General features: G+C 38.4%; 1 protein-coding gene across 1 annotated transcript in view; it reads left to right on the top strand.

The window, feature by feature from the left end:
• The first annotated feature begins 191 nt into the window (after window positions 1-191).
• LOC137090838 (stAR-related lipid transfer protein 9-like) overlaps window positions 192-20,909 on the top strand; it is a 32,126-nt gene continuing 11,408 nt past the window's right edge. The window contains exons 1-5 of the mRNA XM_067454785.1: window positions 192-441; window positions 5,967-6,036; window positions 9,882-10,010; window positions 20,454-20,570; window positions 20,651-20,683. Of these exons, the coding sequence (XP_067310886.1) occupies window positions 395-441; window positions 5,967-6,036; window positions 9,882-10,010; window positions 20,454-20,570; window positions 20,651-20,683 (396 nt within the window). The 5' untranslated portion in view covers window positions 192-394. The remainder of the gene's footprint in view (window positions 442-5,966; window positions 6,037-9,881; window positions 10,011-20,453; window positions 20,571-20,650; window positions 20,684-20,909) is intronic.

Raw genomic sequence — 20,909 nt, forward strand, 5'->3', positions numbered from 1 at the left:
TAAAGACTGCGACCAGTAACAAACCATAATGAATATTTAGCAGCCACGCCTTATGCAAAGTAAGCTCACTCGTTCAGCAAATCAGAAAATACTATTGGACTAACGTCACGTTACGCTGTTAATATTCATGAGCCAAGCCATCTCAATAGTACGATTCGTAATCTCCCCTCCTGGAGAAACGGCAGGAAGTTTTATCGCAGTTCAACCGCGGCTTGTCATAATGTGCTCTGTGATTGTCTACTCTAGACGATAACAATAACATGACCCGAAAAACGTGTTTTCGGTTTCCTCACTTTGCTCGGGATAATTCAGTGCCGTGGAGGCATTTAATAAATGGACTTTAATGGGCAGCTGAACTTCAATTCATCGTTTCCCTCCGCCCGGTGTCAAGCGAATGGCAAACGTGAAAGTCGCGATTCGAGTCCGTCCGCTCAGCTCCAGGTACGGTCAGCTTTCATGGATCTTAAATGAAATTGATTGTAAACGTGAACGATAAACTACTGAATTATGTCCTATGAATTACAGCAACAGCATTGAGTTGTTGGTGCTGTTGCTATGTCTGGGAATAGACCTGCGCTGACAGCCAATAAACTGAAACAAATAACTGCCATTCAAAAAAAAAAAAACAGTTGCTTGATCTCTGTATACAGTTACATCACATTATACTGCATATGTATATAATGTAATATATATATAACTAGTTTTAACGCATCGAATTTAGAGATAAAAACTAAATCATAGGCTATTCCAAAACCTGCATAAGCACGCATTAAAAGACTCCATCAATGGATATAATGTACATGCAGTGCATGTTTAGTTGTATATAGAGAGTTGTATTTTGTGTATGACAAATCTAATCGGCTTCAATCCCCTTAACCCCTCCCCCAAAAGTTTATCTGGTACTTTATAATTAATATCTTGTTTTTATCATGTCCACAAAATTGCATTACAATGTTATGCAAGCTGTGTTAAATCATATGTTTTGCTTTAACTTTTTAAAAAGGGGGGTATTGAAGCACAGAGTTTGACCCAAGCCTGCAGTCTCCCTCTCATTTACTGAAGCTTTCGCGCCTCGATCGCCCCCCGGTGACCGGTCCCAGTATAGCCGCCCCTCTGTGTTTTCTAATGGACGCGAGGCAAACTAAATAATAAAATTACACTTCAAAAAATGTTCCCCAAAGTTAGTGTATGTCACTGAAGGCAGTTATCATCACGATGATTTCATTTCAGGTGTTCGTTTTAAAAATAAGTTTACTTTGAGTTAGTTAATTGATGCTATAAAAACGGGGGTGTGACGTCATGATTGACAGCTGAGACTGACGGCTTCTCTGAGTGAAGTTGTCACTGAGGCACTAACGGACTTTTTTCGAAATTTTTGGGAGCAGATTAGATCTTTAGCTTTAATTTCTACATTTCCATAACTGTTTATTTCACACCAACATAATTAATTGTTCTGCATCTGCGAGAGTGTGGGCGGGCTTTTGAAATCGCGGCTGTACTTCCTGCCCTACTTCCTGCGCTCTACTGCGCAACTCCGGTCCCGAAATCGCTACTGCGCAGACTCGGTCCCAAGATGTCCGCGCCGTGCAAGGGCGCCTGAAAGCTTCAAATCTGACAAGCGGAAACGGATGATGTCGAGTCGTCCATATTTTTTTACGGTCTATGGTTTGACCCATGAGAGCCCGCTGCTCCACCCTCCAGCATTAGCCAAATTACTACAGTATGTGGGTGCTGGACAGGGGGGTAAAGAAACTCCTCCTAGATTTACACACAAAGATGTGTGCGTGTTTTTGGCTGTATCTGCAGGCCTTGACATTTTAAGAGTCTCCCCTGAAGCGTGCATTACAAAGGACGACTTCATGGCTTTCCGTCACTATTGTGCAAATGAAGATGGCCTTAATAGGCAGCTGTTGGGTTTTATGAGCATGCGCATAGTAAATATTTGACTCTGCACTTTTTGCTTTTGTCAAATTCTTGAAATACAACTTCTTTTTAGCTATACAGCTGGAAAGAATACTAAAACTCCTTGTTGGAGATGGCAGGAGTTGTGTGGGAATGGCACAGAAATCCAAGTTTGTAAACATGCTCTCCTCATAACGATGAGGTTATTTTTTTCTTTCCACCGTTATAAAAATGCACAATTTCTAGGCAAAAGTTGGGCGCGCACACTGACAGTCGAGGTAGGTTGTTGTGGTCGTGGGTACTAGGCAGGGCCTCCATTCATGGCAGAGTGAAACAGACCTACATAACAAACTCCCAGCGTTCGATGAATAAGGGGTGTAATATCTGACACAATTAGAAAAATAGCTTGATTTTGTACATTTTCTGTTAAAAATGTACAAATGTTCTAATTGCTAATGAGTTTCTGTGTAGTTGCTGAGGTGTTCTGAGTTGTTTTTAGTGTCCTTTATTCAGTTGCTTGGTTGTTTTGGCTAGGCCATTGCCAGTTGATTTTAAATGGAATATAGTATAATAAGGATGTCTTTCTTGACTTCTTTCCCCCACAATTTTTATTTTGGGCAATGAGCAACCACCAAGAATACCTTAAAGGGTTACTTCAGTGATTTAGCATTAAGCTTTGTATTTAAACTGGGTCATTAATGTAGCATACATGTGACATTATTTTTGAATTTGGTGCTTTCTAGACTGAGAGAAGACAGAAAATGTATTTTTGTCTCATGGTGATGAAAGACAACAACTCCCAGAATGCACTTTCTTCACTGCCCTACGAGGCCACTCCCAAAGCCACCACTACTGGATTACTGGATCACTTTGCCACCGTGTTCATTTTCATAAAATCATTTCAGTTAGGGAACAGGCACTACAATTAAAAACTGAACGTGTCTGTTCAATAATGTGTGAGTGAGCCGAACGAGAGTCACGGCACAAATGCAGCAGGAGACAGATTACATTCATCACTAGAGCTGAGGTAAGCGCGACCGCAGCAGTCGTTCACAGCACGTGTTCAGTCTGGGGTGTTTTCTGTTCATGTCTTTGGAAGCTTAACTTTCATAGGAATTAATTAGAAAAGTTGAAGCACTTACTTTGCTCTTCTGCTCCGTTTACATGAATCCCCACAGCTGCCTGAGCTGAGTGCTGTAAGTGCTATCCCACCCCCCATGGACGGGTTGATAACATGAAATAGCTCCATCTACTGGCTGTAGTCTTAAGTCTCTGGCCAAAAATCAGTCTGACTGATAAAGGATTTTTTCCAGAAATAAAATACATAAATCTCTCGTCTCAGGGGTATATGAGGGGGAAGCACGATCATTTGAATATACTCCCAGGTTTCTACTGATACAAAGCCTCCATAGTAGAAAAGAAATTGCTATGGAAGTCAATGGCTACCGTTAAATAAATTCTTATCATTAAATGTAAATATTATCATTACATTTGTTATGTAGTTAAGACATAGCTTATCACATTCACAGTACACATTTTATTTCAGTTCCCTGGGAATCAAACCTATAATGCTAGCCATGGTCTTTCTAGCGCCATGCTGTTTGAGCTATTATTAATTATTTTAAGTTTTGAATGTCTTGTTTCTCTTTAATGTTTGATCTCGAATATATACAGCCTTTTTCATTTTCTTGTAGTTCCATAAAATCAACAACAAACAGGTAGTTTCACCCCAAACTCACACCAAACTGAGCCAGATATTGACGTTCTTGACAGTGTTTGAAGTGCCACAGTGTGAAAGTCCACATAAAAGTGACTTTCTTATAGTTGTGCTTGTGTGCACATTGAGGTGGATAGGAAAACATTTTTTTGATTAAGCTTCAAGATGCAGTGGCAAGGCCTACCCCAGCCTGTTCACTTGTGTCAGACATCAGGGTTTGTACACAGCCATGCTACACAGGATTTCATTCTCTTGCATCAGTTTATCTGGAACCCGATACTGGAGAGATTGCACAGCTGTCCTCGCTGCTCTCTCACACACTGACACACATATCCTGCACGCTCACACACACACACCTGCTTCAGCTCAGCTGTGCGGCTCTTGGAGTAGTTTTCAGCGCTCTGTTTTCATTTGAATCTGATCTTCTTCTCAGGCAGCGCCACAAAGCTGAGCAGACGAATCCTCCAGACCCCCGGCCTTTCACTCCACTGCCCTGTCTGAATATGGGTCTGGATATGATCACAGCCAAGTAAACATGGCAAATTTAACAAAAAAAAAAAGCTCAGTGTTAACCCGCAGTATTTTAAACCATTTAATATATATAATTGATTTTTCCACTTGGCATGAGACATTTTTCCAGGATTGTTTGATGAATTGAAAGTTTAAAAGAACAGCATTTATTTGAAATAAAAATATTTAAAAGTGTTTACTGTCACTTGATCAATTAATCACTGCTTGCTAAACAAAAGTGTCATACAAACTAAGGAATGATAGCGTAATAAACAGAAGAATTCTATGTGGGCATTTGTTCTTGCATATTTCAAAATATGGGTCATTTTTGATATTTTCAATTAGCTTTGGTTAATGTCTGACCTGGGTAGCTTGCTGTTCTAAACATAACATTCTACACTTTTTCATCATGTCCTAACCAGACGGTGTGCGGCACTGAGACATGATCAGTAGTGGCCTTTGCTGTTTTTACCTAAAACAGGCCTCATAACAGAAGGGCCCAATGCTTGCACTCAAAAAAGAGCGCAATCCCCCGTCATGACGGGAATGAACAGGGCTTAGAGAGAAAATGACACCAAAATGAATACAAATTCCCGTAAAATTCAAGATATATATGTTGAAAATGTCCTTGTAGGATTCATAATAAAAAAAAATTGTACCAAAAAAGTTGTGATGTTGATTACTCTATGATTCAATTTTTAGAAACAGTTTTTATTTTTCTACGATGTTGCATCTAGGACAACACAAAGTAAGATAATGATAATCGCAGGTACCGTTTATGTGCTTTATTTCATGTTAAGAGTCTAATTTTAGTATGAATATTAGTTTGGATGCTCTTTATAGCCTTACTGAAAGCAGCAATGGATAATTTCGCCTCAGATCTTGAAAATAAATAAAAGAAAAAAGAACAGTCAGCTATGACAGATTTTTTTCAGTAACTAAGTATATATTTTTAATAATGTTAAAAAGGTGTAATAGCAGCTGCATCCAAGTGCAATGCAAAGCATCGGATGCAGTGGTGTAAAGCAGTTCTCTGGAGTGCTGAATCACGCTTCTCTATTTGGCATTCCGATGGACAAGTCTGGGTTTGGCAGTTTCCAGAAGAACAGTACTTGCCAGACTGCATTGTGCCAAGTGTAAAGTTTGGTGGAGGGAGGTTTATGGTGTGGGGTATGCTGCAGCATTCCAAGGCATTTTGGACATTTTCATGCTCCTAACTTTGTGGGAACAGTTTTTGGAAGGCCTCTTCCTGTTCCAACATGACTGTACAACACTGTACAAGACAAGTAACATAAAGATATGGATGAATGAGTTTGGTGTGGAGGAACTTGACTGGCCTGTACAAAGTCCTGACCTCAACACGATAGAACACCGTGGGATGAATTCGAGTGGAGACTGTGAGCCAGGCCTTCTCATCCAACAGCATTGCCACTTCACAAATGCGATTTTAGAATGGGAAAAATATCCCATAAACACACTCCTAAATCTTGTGGAAACCTTCCCCAGAAGAATTGAAGCTGTTATAGCTGCAAACTGTGGGCCAACTCCATATTAAACCCTACAGATTAAGAATGGGATGTCATTAAAGTTCATGTGCATGTAAAGACAGCTGTATGTCAGTGCAAGTTGTTTTCAGTTAAAACAGATCAATCATGCATTTTAGTCTGGAGTAGGCTTAAGCCTTGTCTGTGAAACCGGGGGATGGTGTCACACATGTTGTCCTGAATGATCTTTTAGTATGCGATCATCTATTAAGAAGAATAATGAATATGGTTTTATTGTAAATGTTTACTTAGCAGTGCTCTGTCTTGAATATCAGTCTGTTTTTGTTCTGCAGGGAGAGTCTGGATGGAGGACGGTTAGCTGTCCAAGTGGAGGACAAAGTGGTGAGGGTCCGAAATGTGAAGGTAAATTCCTGTTTTTTTAATACAAAATTATTGAGCCTTATTTATGAAAGATTTAGAGAAATCTGTTAGTTTAAAATGTGATTGTGTCTGAGAGTACATGCTATTATGAAACACAAAAACACCACAGTTGTTGACATTCATTTCCTTATTCATTTAGCAGATACTTTTTTCCAAAGTGACTTGCATGAATTATACATGAAGTACAAATAGAAGATATGCAATGTTGAGGCATTAATGTTGACGACACGTTAAATGTTCCAAGATGGTGGGCACACCAACGTGTCTGAATGTGGCACCAACGTACTGCATACATATCTATGATAAGAAGCGCTAGTAATATAAAGTTTAAGCAGTCATTTAGAATAGTACAAGCTTGAACATGGAGGGATTAAGGAAAAGTGACAGCACAGACGTAGAATTTGTTGTAAGAGTTCAAAGAGGAGGCAGTGTCAGGATTAGACAGCTACAGTATTTGCAGTATCTCAGTGACAGGAAGTTTATGGTGAAATTATTCTCTTCCTGCAAGATTACTCTCTAGTTGTTTATTTATGCCATGTGAACGGAATAAACATACTGTAGTAGAATAGCAGAACCATGCCATTATCGCTTTCCTCTTGAAAACCCCAAATGCCTAAACAAGCAGCACACTTGCCTTACACTTTCTAAATGTCATTCCACACCTCATTCTTCACTAAAGAGCTTCAAAACCTGATCGGTGGGATGACTTTTAAAATGTGCTGCTTCTGTACCAAATAGGATGGGTAATAATACTATAGTCACTACAGTCACCTTTTTTTTTTTAAACAAACACTTTTATTCAGCAGGGGTGTATTACAATTAAATAATGCATATCATTAGAATTTTTTTTATTGATCAAAGAATCCTGGTGGTTTCCACAAAATATTAAGCATCACAATTGTTTTCAGCATTGATGATAATAATAAGAAATGTTTCCTGAGCAGCAAATCTGTATAGAATGATTTCTGAAGGCCCCTGAAGACTCGAGTAATGATGCCGAAATTTCAGCTTTGACATCATGGGTATTTTCAAATAAAATATTTCACAATAGTATTTTTGATCAAATAAATGCTGCTTTGCTGAGAATAAGATACTTATTTAAAAAAAAAAAAATCTTACTGCCCACAAACTTCTGAATGACAGTGTATATAATAAGACAAATATTTCAAGCTCTTTTCATTTACAAACAGTATGTGTGTCTGTAAGACTAATGCATAGACTACATTCTTGCTTCTGAAGCAGGAAATACTCCCTTGCATTCAGCACATGATTAATGGATTAATAAAATGGCAGGAGCCACATCTGGTCACCTGCTGTGAGCACGAGAGCAAGATAAAGACCTGCTTTCCACTAGTTATTTAAAGAAAGTAGGACAGTTTTCAAGGAAAAAGATGGGCTGACATAAACTAACAAAAGACAGACGTTTACAGCAAGACTTCATATAGAAATAAAAACAGCTTAAGAGTAACACTGTATTATTTGTTCATGCTGCACACTTTTAGATGCTGAGTGGTCTATGACCAGGTCATTGTTACTTTTGATACTACAGTCCCGGGGCAGAGGGCAGTCACATTAACTGATGAATACATTGAGCCCAATGTGTGTCAGTCGACAGAAGCTCATTTAAATTGTTAACATGTAAATGAGAATTCAGAGGTCAGAGAAAATATAAAAGATGCATTATTATCTTCATCTTTTGTTCAATCTGTTCATGATATAAAGTGATCGTGTGTCTTCAGAAAATTTGGACTGAACTGCTCAAGGCATATGGATTAGTTTAATGGTCTCTATGAAGTTTTTTAGGTGTCAGTTGTGTAGCTGTCAACGGAGGGACAGAAATGTCTCGGATTAAAAAGATTGAAAATCTTGTGGGTTTGCAATAACATGAGGGTAAGTAACTAGATTGTTTAACTGGGAAATGAACACCTGATCTAATGTTCTTAGGAACATTTATCAACTCATATTTATAATCTTGCAAATGACAGTAGTATAAAACAAATAAGGTGAATTACATGTTTTAATGTCTTCATGATGAGTCTCCCTGCTGGACACATGTAGGTAACAATACTTTCGGGACATGAAGAGTTAATGAAGTGCTTACGAAGAACTTATGTTTCATATTGTTTAAGGATATCAGGCCTTTTGGAGCATGGCCACATAATCATATCTGATTTTGTGTATTATTTTTTAACCTAAATATAATGGTGCTGAGTGCAATGTTAGGGCTCATTAGTGAAGCTGCGAGCCATATTGTGAGGTCATTAAGTCAGCTGTGGGATTGCCATTTTATGAATAATTACACACCAAACCGTCAAAAGTAACGTTGTCGGGGTGATAGGCTGGCGATGCCCGGGCATGTTTCTGCATGCTTATCCAAATCTGTTAGGGCGAATAAATAGCTGATGCATATGTGATCTCTGTTTGCTGAGATCTGGGACATAACTTGATGCTGACAGTCAGGTCATGCTCAGATGCTTAAGCCATTTGTCCCCCAGCTTAACTACTTCCTAATTGCTGTCTTTGAGTGCACTAAAGAGTATCCCAGGCGTAAGCTACAGACGCACAGCCTTGCTTCTTGGCATGAGTGTGCTGTAATATTATTAGTGGAAAAACTGAACACATAAAGGGCTGGTCTCCCAGTACCTGATTAAACGGACTAAATAGACTTTCAATGGAAAAATCACTTTTCTCAATAGGGTGTAATGTAGTTTGTGACAGCACTTAATCAGAAGCAATCATAATGAAAGGTTATCAGCTGTTAATAGTGTTGCTGTATAAGAAAACGGTATAATAAAAAACTTGGCTGGCATGATAATGAACAGTATGTGAAACCTCTTCAATCATTTTAACAGAAAACATGATATCACTGGCGCCAGTGACTATATATGATGTAATATGATTTGTGTTTTAGAGAAGTTGTTAAATATCACTACTGCTCAAGTGCACATACTTTGGATTTTTAACAAACCACTAACCCTGAGTATTAAACTTTAGCATGTACCTTAAATTGTGTGGCTTGTTGAGGAGAGTTAGCAATTGCATAACAATGAAATAAAAAAACACACTGAAACTGCATAGCAACTCCCTAGCAACCGCCCAGGGGTGCGTTTCCCAAAAGAATCGTTAGCCAGCTATATTCGCAAGTTCCACTGATTTAGAAATATTGTTTCATGAAAACAATAGTTCCAACAAATATTCACAAACAGCATCGCAAAGTTGTGTTCTGAGCTACAGCTCTCGGCCTGTGGTTAGAAGCATAATTTTATTTCTTAAATATATAATTGAGCAAAATGAGTAAGCGAGCATACAGTACAATCATGACAATCAACATCTTTCATCCCATCATGTATATACTGTGCGTCTTTTAAAAAATGAAAGTGCCATTTTCTTCTTACGTGTATGCATGTGAAAATGTGTTGTAGTTCTCTGGGGGAACCCTGGAATATAACTTTAGAGGGAACCCACAAATGAATCGAACAGTAAAAAAAAGCCAAACAACAGAAACCAGAAAGAGCGAAATAGTCATTCATTACAGCAATATTCTGACATGAATTCAATCTCTAACTGCATTATCAGCAGTTTTAAAGTTTTCTAAGTTTTTGCTCAAGTTTTTGCTCAACATGCTTTGAGCGTTGGATGTGTGACAAAATGATCGTTACTAGCTAGTTAATTTCTAATGATGCATCACAATATGTTAGTTAAACAGCAAGGTACATCGGTGTTCAGGAAACCCACCCCAGAACGGCACGCTCTTGAGAAAATGTACAAATCCAGTTTATTCTGCTAACCACCTCCCAATTATCACTCTTTTTTCCCCTTTTATGTAGTCGGAGGGGCGTTTGGACGGGCGATCGGAGGGACTTGCCGACTCCAGGGAGAAGTTAATGGAGTTTGGGTTTGATTACTGCTACTGGTCCGTGGATCCAGCAGCTTCCAACTATGCGTCACAAGAGGAGGTGGGTTTCCACTCTCACGACTGTTTACTGCATCTGTGCTGATGTTGATGCCACACTGATGAGATTGCGTATCTTCTGTGTCCTGGGTGGGGGCTAGTTCATGATAACCAGAGGACTAATCATAAGCGTAATCAAAACCTTTGACCCACCAGGAAAAGACCTGAGGAGATATTATCATACTGCAGAATCAAAACACTGCTTAGAGTAGAAGATATTACATCATCTCTGTGAAGGGAGTCTTCGCCTCCCTACTTAATCTCAGATGTAGTTCATTTGAACTTTTATGTGTTTGTGCTGCTGGCTAGACAATTAAGGCCAGAAACATACTCTATACAAGTACACAACTATTAGCCTCCAAACACAATGGACAATATTGTTCTGTTTATTACAAGCGCAGTTATGTCGTCAGCCACTTTAAATACTCAAGCTCTGTAAAGCCGGGTGGATTCTGATTGGCTCCATGTCAATGTTTTTATCGGCTGGAAAATGATCACTCTAAAAGTGATTTCAGCACTAATCATTCCTCGTAATCATTACAGTTGTGGTGTGGACTTCCCTATTCTCATAGAAAATCGAACGATTATTACAACTTAATAGTGATAGTTATCGTTCTTTGTGTAAACAGGCCTTAAAGGTACACTATGTAGTATTTTTGCAGTAAAATATCCATAAACCACCAGGCCAGTTATAATTTGTTCAGTTTACTACTTACAAAATCCCAAATGTTTCCAACTATTTGTAAATTGTGAGAAAATTGCTAATTTAACCAAGGAGCCGGGACGTCTGAGCATAGCGTCTGAGGCAGTCGCCTGTCAATTGCGTCATTTCTGCGTTACCCTCGGTTTGCAGTTTTATTTGGCAGAAGCGCTTTACTCTTAGCAGTGTGAACAAGTTTCACAGCAGCCGCTGAGTGAACGCACAGATTAACGTCATAATATCATTTTAAACACACTCAAGTGTATCTAATATGATAAACAGAGCTGCGTTAACTCATTCTCATGACCAGAAAAGAGGAAATAGCGCCAGCGCCCGACGTCTGTGTCCCCGGAATAATAAAACTCCTGCTGCTCATGAGGCGTGTGTTGTTCATCTCATTAACAATTGCTCCAGCAGCCTTGCTCAGCTCCACAACACTCGGTCCTGCCTGCTTCATACTACATTTAAGTTAATAACCGCATCCATGAACAGGATTTCTGCCCGAGTCCTATTTTCCACTGGCTGTGAGGTGAAGACCTCATGTCCCAAGAGGCTGTGCTCAAACTTGGCGTCATCAAACTACGCCTTTGCATAGTGCACCTTTAACTCAAGAAACGGTTTATTTCATTCACAAGTGGAAGTGACAAACTGACAGCCTATCAGAAGACATTTGATATTTAATAGCTGTCTGGAGTGGGATATTGAAACAATGGAGTCTCATTGATGCAACAAAAATGTAACTGTTGGACTACTGCAAAAACCACAAGTTCCTCCAAACTTCAGACCAACAACAAGTATGGATCTCATACACGCAGTACTCACAGTTAACCAAGTTAACTGTTAAACAAGTGAATTGTATCTTTCCTTTGTCCTTTTGAGAGATAGACTGAGAGAAGCAGTGATTATTCTCCTCAGTCACACCCTGGTGTTCCCTTCAGAGCGTCTTTGTCCGCACTATATGAAAGACTGGGTTGTGATGGCCCACGCGCAGAGGATGACCTCGTCTGCACAACACTTTTCTTTCTCTTCACTCGCTTCCTCTCTTTCAATTTTGCCCAGTCAGAGTTTTATGGCAGAGGCCTGGAGCTTGCATTCCTTAAGTGGCCTGCAGCAGGGTCTGGTCAGGAAGAGAGAAACTGACCTCTTTTTGGAGTCTCCTGGGAGGGTGCCCATCTGAAGCATCTGCACACTAAATGTGTCAAAGCAAACATTCTAAATCTTTTTGTACCGTTGTCAAAATTAGTGCAAGCGTGTGGAGTATTTCAGAAATGGAAAAGGGTATTAATTTACTGTAGGTGTCTCATTGCACAGCATTCAGTGTAGATAGTATGTAGGCCAATTATAATGGGTTCATTTGATTTTGTACAGATTTTCACACTGCTGGTGTCTAGTCAAACAAACAATAATTGTTGAATTGTTTGTTGACTTTAAGGCCAAAGTATACTCTGGTTTTTTCTGAGTACTTATCGTTATGTGCATAGTAAGTGTGATGTAAATTTCATCATCAGCATAGATTTTTCTAATTATGCATATGCTGTAGACTCAGCTGGCATATACGTTTTTTTTTTAAATAATCAGTTTGTCGACAAAGTGGCAACACTGGCCCAGGTCATTGTCACATTGTCAGTCAAAAAATAAACTGACAGAACACGTATACATACACGTAACTAGTTTAAATTAGTACAAAGACATTTTTATAGCTTAACTTCTAGAAAGACACACACTGGACAATAATGAAAACTTTCTAGTGCGCATGTTTTGAGCGCATGTGTTCACATGCTAGGAAATAAAGTATATTTCGAAATAAATTTACTTTGGACTTTAAAGCACATTACTAGCCTTGTGGGGAAAAATGTATCCATGTAAGATTTTTATTTTTTTCCCCTGTAATCTTTCATCAAATATGCCTTCCCTCTGGAATGTTGTTTCTTCTCTGGTGACGTCACTTTGACTGCTCTGACCAACATCCTTACACCATTCTCCTCCAACCACCAGTTTACAATAAGCAAAAGTCCATCAACTTTTATATTATGCAGACTTTAATTTCCTAATCACATTAATAGCTTATGCCCAGTTTTACTATACTAACAATAACTGAAGTAACTGGGGGATTTTGAATGAAAATTTGGTTAACATGTAAATCTTTCCGAGGGTAAGGCTGACCACATCACAGACGGGATAAGTGCACTTCTCTGTTCAATTACTGTTTTTTTTAACAACATTCATTTAATAAAGTCAGTAGTCGTCTAATTTAGTTTAATTGGTTTTTAGTAAAAAGAGTCTCATGAAGTCTCACATGTTACTCTTTAATTGGATCTTCCTGTGAAGTGCTGTTCTCCGATGCTGCACACAACAGAATGAGACTGGAGTCTCTCCTTCCTGTGGGGTCTCCAGAGACGCCTCAGTGGAGGGGAAACCAGCCCCATTCCTTCTCTCCGACTTCTTCCCTATTTCTTCCCTTAAGGATCCAGCTGCCCCTCCCTGCTCCCTTCTATCTGTGCATGTGGAAAGATACTATTCGTTTGTTTTAGTGGCTAACAAAATTGGTGGTTGTTTCTGTATGAGTATGTTTATCTGTATATTTCCATATCTGAAGAGAAAATTGAGCACAGAGGGCTGCCAGAAGGACAGAGAGGTGGATCAATGTCTTGGAACAGAATAGATAAGGATGAGAAATGGAAGCCAGCTGTTGTAAGGGCAAGGTCGCATCACATCATGAATTCATTACTGAGTGCTGGATTAAATTAGCCTAGAAATCTAGACGCATCCTAGCGGCAGCAAATCTAATCTGCCCGTGAGTGTCGTCTAGCAACTCTCAATACACTTCTGAGCTTTAAACGGCAAACTCTGGTCGGGCCAATCACATCGTGTATAGAGTCGGTGGGCGGGGCTTAACATAACGGGCCGAGTTGTGCTTGCATGCTTCTAGTAAACACAGGAACTGGCTAACGGCGGTCTTTCGAATCAGCTTTGACCGTGACTCTGGAAGACTTGGAGTTCAGCTTTTCTCTGAGAAAAGAACAAAGAACGGCACTGAAGTCATTCTTAAAAAGGAAAGATGTGTTCTGAGTTTTGCTGACCGGATACGGCGACCGTTAAATCTGTCAACTAGATCTGCTTCACCTTCGTTGCTCTGGTTGGTTGTAGCTCTATCCTATCGCGTGCAGAGGGAGTTTAAAAGACAACCGTTTATCCCGCCCCTCGGTTTGAGCCCTCTCAATGCAATGGTGAGATTCCAGACCAAACATCTTGATGTGGGTCTGGCTTGTCAGGCTAGGATTAAATGGCATCTTAACCGTATTTAAAGCTTTGGAGTTAAACACATACTTTTGTAACATCATACACATAACCATGTGTGAGTAAATCATTCTTTTGAGTTAGTTCTTTTTAATGAGTCAGTTGAACAGATTTACAAATCAGAATGAATGATTCATTAATGATTTACTTAAAAAATCCAGTAATTGCAAATGGGCGTTGGAACCATTGTATGTGGGTGGGACAAGACCCACCCACTTTTTAAGACTAATAATATTGGACCCACTTTTATCGTCTCTAATTCATTAGCACATGTCTGTTTACACTAAATGATAAACACTGATCAAACATGTTAGATGCCTTATTTTCAATTTTCAAATATTTTCTTAATTTATCTTGAAAATAAAAGCCTTTCCGATCTTTTTTGTGATGGAAAAGGGAGTAGAGCGAGTTCGGCAAAAGGCGGATTCAACCTCGGGTCGATTTGCTTCAAAACTTAATGCCATGCATCTTACCATTACACTGTTATTGTAAATTAATCTTTTTTTCTCCACAATTTTGTCTGGTCAAGCCAGACATTTAGTAATAAAGGTGATATATTTGTAGGCAACTTAATGTAACTGGCATCTACTCCAATTAGATTTTTCTGGGAGAGGACCCACCCACATTTTACTTTTTTTTTTGCTTCTGATGCCCATGGATGAAAGGGAAGTAATGGCAGAACCTCTCTTTCGTTTTGTAATGTACATTCGAGTGATTATTGGGAGAAAATGTAGGGGATTTAGTTCAGTTGGGTTGTTGATTGGATGGTGGCAGATCTAAATCCAAGTTTGCAGTCGTTTGCAGAAATGCATGGATACTAAGATCAAACATTTCTGATTCATGAAAATAAAGATTTCTGTTTCATGCTGACTTCAATGATGTCCTATTCCTATTCCATTTCGGTTTCAATTTATTTGATTTGCTCAAGTTAATTTTACAGTTATAATTAATGATTTTATTGGACAGAATTGAGATGACATAGAAATGAACAAATGATGAGATTGTAACTTTGATGAAGGGCACTCGAGTCACTTTTAGCTGCAGCCCCTCTCTTGCCAACAGCACAGCTGCTTTAGTAAATGATTTTTTCACAGACAGATTGCACTAGGAGGACGTCATTGGTCCAGAGCTGGAGCACAATGCTGGTTTTCTTTTCCAAGTGAAGTCAGCTTTGTTTGTTTTTTTCCCTCTCCCTCTTTATCACTCTTTCTCTCCCCTCCCTCTTTTCTTTTTCGATACAGTGCACGACTTTATTATGCTCTTGGAATTTCTGGGTTTCTGTGTCATTGGCGTGAAGAAAATCTGCACAAAACATCTTTACACTTACCATGTATGTCTTACCATCTCATTTTTTCAGTGACGCACAGATAAACCGCTGTCCTTTACAAAGAAATTCTTTCGATTTTTCGATTATTTTTATTCAGCAAGGATGCATTCAATTGATTTAAAAGTGACAAATGCTTTCACAATGTTACAAAAGATTTATATTTAAAATAAATTATGTTCTTTTGAACTTGATGTTCATTAAAGAATCCTTTGTTTTTTTTTTGTTTTTTTTTTTTTTGAATATAGTAAGCAGCACAATGTTTGTTAAACAGTAATAATACTAAATGTTTCTTAAGCACCAAGTATATTAGATTGTTTTCCGAAGGATCGTGTGACACTGAAGACTGCAGTATTGATGCTAAAAATTCAGCTTTTCCCTGACAGGAATAAATTACTTTTTAAAATGTATTCAAATAGATTTTTTTTTTTTTAAATTGTGATAATATTTGACAATATTACTGTTTTTACTGCATTTTTCATCAAATAAATAGTGAGCATAAGAGACTTCTTTCAAAAACCTAAAACCTCATAAGAGCTGCTGCAATGGGGAGAACTTTTAATTGAATATGAGTAGAAAAATTGGTTTTGTGTCTTTTCCTTTAATCCTTTAGTTTAGTTTTTCCTCCATCGGCTAATTGCTGCAACAGTTGGTGTCTTGGCATTCCTGTTGAAACTCCAGTTCAATCTCTCTCGCTCTCATATTTTAGCTCTTTCTGTAGGCCGTCTCTGTGTCCCTGACCTCCTTCCCTCCCCTTGCAAATTTGACCCACATAATGTCTGTGAAAGTATGACAATCGTGTAGCGAGTTGAACCCCTGCCAATCCTCCCCCCCCCCCTCTCTCTCTCTCTCTCTGTCTCTCTCTCTCTCTCTCTCTCTCTCTCTCTCTCTCTCTCTCTCTCTCTCTCTCTCTCTCGCGCTCTCTCGCAGTCATCACCACCACCCCTTTAACCCAGCTTTCCCTACAGTCGCATGCTGCTATAAACAGGATCTCAGAGTCATAATATGAAAATATTTCAGTGAGAACAAGTTTAGTTGTTGTTATTCCTAGGTTTGTAAATATAACATTTGGCTTTTCTATATCGGCAACAAGAAAATAAGTGACACAAATGAGTTTCTCTTTTGCATGGACCACAAAAGAAGATATTAAGTGCAATGTCTTGGGTTATTTTTCTGTAAAATAACAGTCAATCATTTAAAGTTGTGCTTAATGTCCTCTTTCATTTTGCACTGAATATATATTACATACAAACCTTTAGTACGAAAAGTTTTTAAAAGAAGTTTCTTATGCTCATCAAAGCTGCATTTGTTTAATCAAAAATACAATAAAACCGTAATATTTTACATGCATTTAATACTGTATATTTGTTTTCCTTTGCTTATTTACATTTCCTTGAAATGTAAACCATGTGTTTCAGTATTTTTGTCCCTCTGCTCTGTATGAAAGAAGGACTGACGTATTGGTCTGTGGTCTGGGATGGCCCTTGCCTTGGATGGGCTTCAGTTGGCACTCCCCATGAGATCTCACAAGAAACAAGGAGTTTTTCAGAGTTGGCTATTAAGAAAGCCACATTAAAGAGCCTTTCCCCACTCTAGTGCTCCACACTCTGATTATAGGCCTTAGTATTTTAAAGTGGGTGTATTACGCACTAACAGCTTCTTAATGGAGTTTCCCTTCAACATTTCGTATCCATGCTTATTTTCTGTGTGCATTATTCGTCCTAAAGCCTCCTCTTTTAGTGTCTTTGACTAAGGCCTTTAAACTCTTTCACTGAGAAGCCAAGGCTGAACCCATGATGGTGTTGTTTGTTATTGAAAGATTTCATCTCTCATTAATTTAGACCGCCTGACCCTTCCTCTCACTGCCCCACTTTTGGATTTGCCCCTCCCAGACTAGGCATCTCCTCAAAGGGGTCTTTGGGATCACATGTTGCCTAAAACACTGACCTTCTGGACAACTTCCTGTCCAAAATCAACCCTATATTCAGCTTTCCTCTTGCATTGTGAGCTGAAGTACACATGTTTTTGTTTGTGGTATGAGGAAAAAGGAGGAAAGCAAACATCAGATGCTTTTGTACAAGGTTTCCTATGACTGTACATGCGGAAATTCATAATTGCATGCACACACATAATCTTAGATGGGGATTTAAATTGGATTCCATTTTATTATTATTTATTATTATTATTATTTATTATTATTATTATTATTATTATTATTATTATTATTATTATTATTATTATCAAACAATGCCACTGTGGACTGAGATAACTGAGGTGTAGAGACATTTTTTGATCTCTGCTTTTCTTGCTTTCATTTAGAGACTGAACATTGTGTTTTTGTGTTATTAATGTTTACACAGTGAAACCGGTTAACATGAGCTGCCTTTTTTGCAGTCTATCAAATGAACAGAAAATATTCAGTTTGGTTTGTCAAAGTAAACTTCTTTGTCATGACTCGCATTATGTTCCTGAATTCTGTCATAAGTGATCATCACCTTTTTCTCATAGTTGTGCATGTTATTGTGGCACCATCTCAAAAGAAACTGCACTTAAATTGTGTAATGTTTTTAAATTAGGAGCATGTTTTGCTTTTAGTGTAATCAAATCACATAGCTGTGTTCGAAATCGCCCCCATACCCTTAAATAGGGCACCAGGGGGACAGCCATTTGAGGGGACAGCCATTTGTAGTGGTGCCCAAAGCCATAGTGGATGCTATCAAGTATCAAGTGTATTTATTTAATCGCAAAATACACTGCAATAATGAGTGTACAACCAATGTACACTCAATGGCTAGAGAATAACCATAATGTTCTGTGAGGGTCTCGTAAAATGAAATCCCGCATCTCGCCAGAAAATGACGCCCACAGCTGCATCATTCATCCATCCAAACCGCTGGTCCAATGTATGTACAGTGTAATATCATACAGGTATACATTTCTTTTGAATTCAATTGTTTAATTAAGGTTTATACATGCTATTTTCCATCACAGGGTGCAAAATAAATCTTTTCATTACTACTGGAGCTGCCAGCTTTCAAAGTTTCAAATGTGAATAAATAATTATTAAAAAGCAAGCACAAACGATGCAAAAGCGGCAGCCTTTTCGGTGCACTCAGTGTCCGAATTCACTTACATCTTCATATGGACTATATTAGTAGACTAAGCCATAAACATTAATATATTGCTGTTTAAGAACTTGTCAGAGACTTGAGAGTGCTTTGGCTAAAGCCCAGTAGTAATAGGGAGAGCAAATTAAAAAGAGAGTGCTGTGACAGTGAAAAGCAACTAACATGAGCTGAGTTCAGTGGAGAGTGAGTTAAGATGGACTCCTCTAACAAGCTCCCTCACTGACTCTTTCAAGCTGAAGAATCAAACTCAGGCTAATTAGAGCGAGTCAGACAGAAGCGGCTGCTAGATGCTGATCCGCTCTCCCTGCAGACAGCATCCCAATTAGCCTTCATTCACACCCTACACAGAGGCCGTCCTGGCCCCAGGACTCTTCTCATCTCTGCCAAATACATACCTGGGTTACAATACCCTGAGAGATTCTCTTGTTTTGCTGACTCACTGGGTTTTCAATGGATGTGAAGGTCAAATTACTTTCTCTCTCTCTCTCCCACACCTGTAGTACACAAAGAAAGATGTCTTTTGTGTGTTTCGTTTTTGTAATTCTTACGAAAGTTCATGAAGTTAGACGAAGGTGTATGAAACACAAATGTGTGGTAGTTAGGCATTATCCTTGTTGTTTGCAATTAATACCTCCTTTATTAGTTGGCTGTTTGAACACATTAAAGTGCCATATCAATAGCATGGCCAATCAAATTGCTTCAGATGTTTTTTTGTTTCTCATGTGTTAGTTGATAAACATTTTATACAGTGTGTCAGTGCTTTCGCTTTGAGACCTACACTGTAAAACAAAATGTAAATTTAACTGCACATGACTGTAAAAATGCGACAGTATATTGAATTATTATAAATGGGAAGATGTGTAAGGTTAGATATATTACAGTTTATGTCATTTTAAAATAAAACATTTTTAATGTACCATTTTTTAAGAAGAGCAAATTAACTTATTTACAATGAAAACTCATAAAACCTGTTAACAGTAAGTTCCCTTATTATATATGGGAGAAACTGTAATCGATCTAACCTTACATTTCATGTAATTTTACAGTAAAAACTGTTAAATGTACAATTTTAAAGATAAGAAAAAAAAGCAAATCAACTTATTTAGTGAAAACCTGTATTTCAGTAAACCTGTAACTCATATTCCATGTAACATTTCAGATTTGTGATGTTTATTGCATTATCTTGTCATTTGTGTTGCCATGATGGTGTTTAATATTTGTGTATGACACTGTGTGCTATTACGGTGGATGTCAGTATATATATATTAAAGGTACAAAACACATTTTAGTAGCAGAAAAAGGGCTGAATTAAAAAAGGGATATTTTACAGGTAGTTATGTAAATATATTTTACTGTATTTTTACAGATCTATTCTAGCAACCACAGCTGCCAGTTTTTTAAATGTAAAAATTACAGTTTTACAGTGTACAATGCCTTATTTCTCATCTACAAAGTTACTTTACTTCAATGAGGGTTGCTGATATGGCATGAGTTTTTTAAACACGTCCAGGGTGTCAAACTGGCATGTGTCAGTGTTGTAGTCAAGATGAAGTGTAACATAAACACAGGGTAAATGCCAGTGTAGCGCTGAGATGGACAACATGCTGCCAAGAAGATTTCGTTTAGACACAGGAGTTCAATGAATTCCGAAGAAAAACAAACTGAAGGAAGAGAAAGAAGAAAATAAAACCCAAGTGGGGCTGGTGAGAGATGTAGGTCTCTGTGTTTTCATTTCTCCTCTCCTTACAGTTAAAGAGGCAAAAGCTTGATCTCCGTAAACTCTGAGGGTATCAGATGCAGCACATTCTAAACACACACAAACATACACGGATAACCTTCAAAGACCAGGCTGGCTCTCTCTCTCAAACAAACATGGATCAACATTCACACACGCTCAACAAACTCATTCAAAGAACACAGAATGTTCAAAGGATTTCAGCACCTTGATATCCAGGCAGGTTTTGAAAAATTAGTCTAAAAAAATTGTGTCTCCTCTAGGTTTTTCAGGACCTGGGTGTGTGTGTCCTGTCTGGGGCTTCAGAGGGGTATAACGTGTGTCTGTTTGCGTATGGACAGACAGGCTCAGGGAAAACATACACCATGATGGGTACTCCGGTGAGTAACAGTATTAGCATGAGAATGTTATCAAAGCTTTATTTCAACCTAAATATTATGCGTCTTCTTCATCTTTACAGGACTCCATTGGACTGACACCAAGGATCTGCCAAGTAAGTCATTGGCATTAAAGGGATAGTTCACACAAAAATTTGAATTCAGTCAGCGCTTACTCACCCTCATGTCATTCCAAACTCATAATTCCCTTCATCTTCAGAACACAATTTCTGTCCCTCTATTAAAAGTCCGTGCCAACTTACTTCAAAAAGTTTATTATGACATTTTAAAAGTAATCCATATTAATCAAGCTTTTAATCAATGCCTTCTAAAAAAATTGAC

Source organism: Pseudorasbora parva, chromosome 10 (assembly GCF_024679245.1).
Source record: "Pseudorasbora parva isolate DD20220531a chromosome 10, ASM2467924v1, whole genome shotgun sequence".
Taxonomy (NCBI): domain Eukaryota; kingdom Metazoa; phylum Chordata; class Actinopteri; order Cypriniformes; family Gobionidae; genus Pseudorasbora; species Pseudorasbora parva.